The 3,551-nt window shown below is 48.7% G+C and overlaps 2 protein-coding genes across 2 annotated transcripts in view; both read left to right on the forward strand.

Moving 5' to 3' along the window:
• Positions 1-789: 789 nt before the first annotated feature.
• On the forward strand, positions 790-2,870 carry LOC119427230 (acidic proline-rich protein PRP33; the record flags this gene model as incomplete). The annotated part of the gene is made up of 5 exons (XM_037694811.1): positions 790-837; positions 1,436-1,577; positions 1,651-1,806; positions 2,164-2,290; positions 2,361-2,870. Coding segments are annotated over exons 2-5 (918 nt in total), but the record flags the coding sequence as incomplete, so codon positions are not given.
• Positions 2,871-3,252: 382 nt separating this feature from the next.
• LOC119427231 (D-aminoacyl-tRNA deacylase 2-like) overlaps positions 3,253-3,551 on the forward strand; it is a 1,768-nt gene continuing 1,469 nt past the window's right edge. The window contains exon 1 of the mRNA XM_037694812.1: positions 3,253-3,256. Within this exon, the coding sequence (XP_037550740.1) occupies positions 3,253-3,256 (4 nt within the window). The remainder of the gene's footprint in view (positions 3,257-3,551) is intronic.

Consider the following 3,551-nt stretch of genomic DNA (forward strand, 5'->3'; position numbering starts at 1 on the left):
TATATATATATATATATATATATATATATATATATATATATAGCGTTACATTGCAGTGTCAGAACCATCGTTCAGGTGCAAATCCTGAACAAAACCATAATTCCATGAATAAATGCATATCGCCCGCTATTCTCAGCTACTACCACTCCAGATTTTAGCTAAACATTTTATTGTTATCGGTGTACGTCCATTGATTACTTTAAACTCTGTCCATGGCTTTGTGAGTTATTTTGCTAACAAATACAGATCCTTACATGTTTGCCCTCCACTCGTGATGGCGGGTGAAACGGTGTGTGCAGAAACTGGACAGAGACCTTTGAATCAGGAGTTGTGTTTTTGCAGGTTTCCTCTGTACAACCTGCCGGTTCTGGCTCACTGGATGAAGGCCGTGGGTCGGGTTCACTGGCACCCCCGCCTCTGGTCGTCCATTTGTTCGTCCCACTTCACCGAGGACTGCTTCGAGCGCGGCGGGGACAAGGCGACGCTCCGCCCGGATGCCGTGCCCACGCTCAACATCCACGGCGACTCCTCGGTGAGCCTCGCAGGTCCAGTTCTGGGTCCTGAAGCTGCAGTTCTCCTTGTAACCCGTCTGGTTTCCCTCCACAGACTCCTGCCGGGGGTCCGGCCCAACAGCCGCTTGCTGAAGAGGTACGATGGAAGGATGAGTCATTTCAGGTGGAAACTGTTTCCTATTCCGTCTGTTTCTGTGTGAGCAGGCATTCTTCGCCAAGTATGACGCTGTGGAGCTGTACCTGAGCCGGCGCACCTACCCACCTGGACTCACCTACGTGGAGAAGAACACCTTCAGGAGGTTCTGCAAGAAATACGCCATAATAGGTTCGGATCGCGGTTCTGTTGTCTGTGTTTGACACCAACATGATTAAACACAGATAAATGATATACCTGAGTGATGCTCTGATGACATCACAGAGCAGGTGGGGAAACAGGAAGTTAGAAAACAGAACTATTATCAGCTAAACTGGAGCTAAAAGCTACAAGTTGCATGTAGCCCCATAAGCTAAAAATGATAGAACCTCAGCTGAACGTGAAAATGATCAAAGCGGTAGGTAAAAGATAAAATTAGCATGTTGAAGCTAACTGTAGCTGCTATTAGAACTAAAATTATGTTTAATTTTCAGATATATATTTTTTTAATATTTTCAATATTTGTTTTGAATTTGGACTCATCTAGTTAAATTGGGAGTAAAGAAAATAAAACTTTGATTTAATCTTTAATAAAACAGGATTGGTCCATCCATTGAACAAATAAATCTTTTCTAAAATGAGACGATAAAAGTCAAAGAATCAAACTTTGTTCTTCATAAAACACAAATTAAATCAAAATGTAAATTTTATTTGATCCTGTAGAAAGAGGAGACATTTTAACGTTTTTAATTCTTGGCTGCCGCTCGCTCGCTTTCTGCTGCTTCCACAGACGACCGGCTCCACTTCATGAGCGGAGACCGGGTCCGGTTGGTTCTGAGGAACCGGCAGCAGGTCGAGGCCGCGCTCGTGGACTTTCACGACGAGCTGAACCACCTGAACGTCAACAAGTGTCTCCGCCTGCTCAACGAGAGGTTTGTCCTCGCCGCTTCTCCTTCGTGTCTGCCGCGGCTCGACCCGGATGACCCGGTTCTGATCTCTTGACAGGTACTTCTGGAAAACCATGAAGTTCGATGTGATGGAGTGGATCAACAGCTGCTCCCAGTGCAGCCTGAAGATGGTGAAGAAAGCGCACGGAGCAGAGGCCGAGCACTCCGAGATGCTGCTGCAGACGCTCCAGTCTCCAGACCCGGACTCAGACAGGTTCTGCTCCCTTCAGCCCAAAACGCCTGACGTGTTCTGGTATAAAGATGAATATCTTACCTGCTGTAGATGGCTCAGATTCGGACAGAACTATGGAGCTAATGGAAGCAGGGTTTTAGGAACCTTCACAACAAATAACCGTAAACGTTTAGTAGAAACGGTGCTTTCATGTCATTTTTACAGAACTTTGGTCTCTGCTGTCTTTATTTATATTTTCACGTTTGCAGTTGAACGACCACTTTAATTCAAAACATCTGCAAAATTGACATTTTCCCAAAAAAGTTCAAAACGGACAGAAATCTGGAGTTTAGAGTCAAGAAAGTCCAGACGCGGTCCTGACTGTGTCTGTCTCCACAGCAGTGGAAAGGACGAGGACAGCGAGGACGCCTGTGGTGATGAAGACGACGACGATGATGATGATGATGGTGGAGGAGGGGCGGGTGTCATGGAGGAGCAGCAGGTGATTGAGTCGGTGGAAGAAATGGTGAGTTTTCTAAAACCCACTCGTCGTCTCCAGATCCGAGGACTAAATCATTAAAGATGTCTTGTGTCAGTCTCAGGAAGCTCCGCCCCCATCCGGACTTCAGCCCAGAATCCCGATTCTGATCCACCTGAGAACCCCCAACAACCTTCAGCCCAACGCCTCGGTCATCCTGCAGCCCCGGACCCCCAACCAGCCCCTCATCACCAGGTTCTGGTCCGTCAACATGGGGACTCCTGACCCGTCCGAAAACCCGTCTGAGGGTCAGCCCGGGAACCAGACTAGCCCGCAGACAACAGAACCAGAGGAGCAGAGGGGTACTGGCACCAGAACTCGGCACTTCATCCAGTCCCAGGATGCAGCCACGCCCCTCACAGAACCGACCCAACATCCGCCTCAAAGCCAAAACGGCAAACGCAGAACCAAGAAGTCCTCAGAACCTCCGGCCCAGCGCAGCGACAGGCCTCCTGCAAAGAGGAGGAGAACCACGGAGCCAGAACCTTCTGCTGTGGGGGGCTCCTGCTCCGGTCTGGACCCGGTGGTGGCACCCAGCACCAAACCCTGGCCCGTCTTCACCATCGCCCACTCTGCTCTGGGACAGGCAGCACAACCGGCCCACGGCGTGGACAGGTAGAACTTTTACAATCTGTTTTCACCTCCTCGAGTCTCCTAACGAGTATTTGATGTGTCCCTCACCCCAACGTGTCTTCAAGCAGCCCATGTGGGTTCTACAAGTCCAGGAAGCTACAGGCCCGGACTGTGGTCCAGCAGTGCAGCCACGCCAAGGTCAAAGTCAAGCCGGCTGTAGACGGTGCTGACCCAGAATGGGTCCAGGTTCGTGCTCGGTTCTTTTTCTTTCGCCACAAAAGTTTCAGCAGTCCTGCCTTTACAGACCTACAAGGTCCAACTCGTCAGACGGAACCAAATCAGCTTTTTAAAGTTGGGAGGAGTTCAGGTTCTAAAGGATGGGTTCTGGTTAAAAGATACGGAACAAGAACCAGTGACACTTCTGCTGCGTTTAGCTACATTCAGCTCTTCTACTGCTGCTTTTAGCTCGTCTTCTGCTGCTTTTAGCTACATTCAGCTCATCTACTGCTTTTAGCTCATCTTCTGCTGCTTTTAGCTCATCTTCTGCTGCTTTTAGCTCATCTTCTGCTTTTAGCTCGTCTTCTGCTGTTTTTAGCTCATCTTCTGCTTTTAGCTCATCTGCTGTTTTTAGCTCATCTTCTGCTGCTTTTAGCTCATCTTCTGCTGCTTTTAGCTC

Source organism: Nematolebias whitei, chromosome 21, assembly GCF_014905685.2.
Source record: "Nematolebias whitei isolate Nwh7 chromosome 21, NemWhi1, whole genome shotgun sequence".
NCBI classification, from domain to species: domain Eukaryota; kingdom Metazoa; phylum Chordata; class Actinopteri; order Cyprinodontiformes; family Rivulidae; genus Nematolebias; species Nematolebias whitei.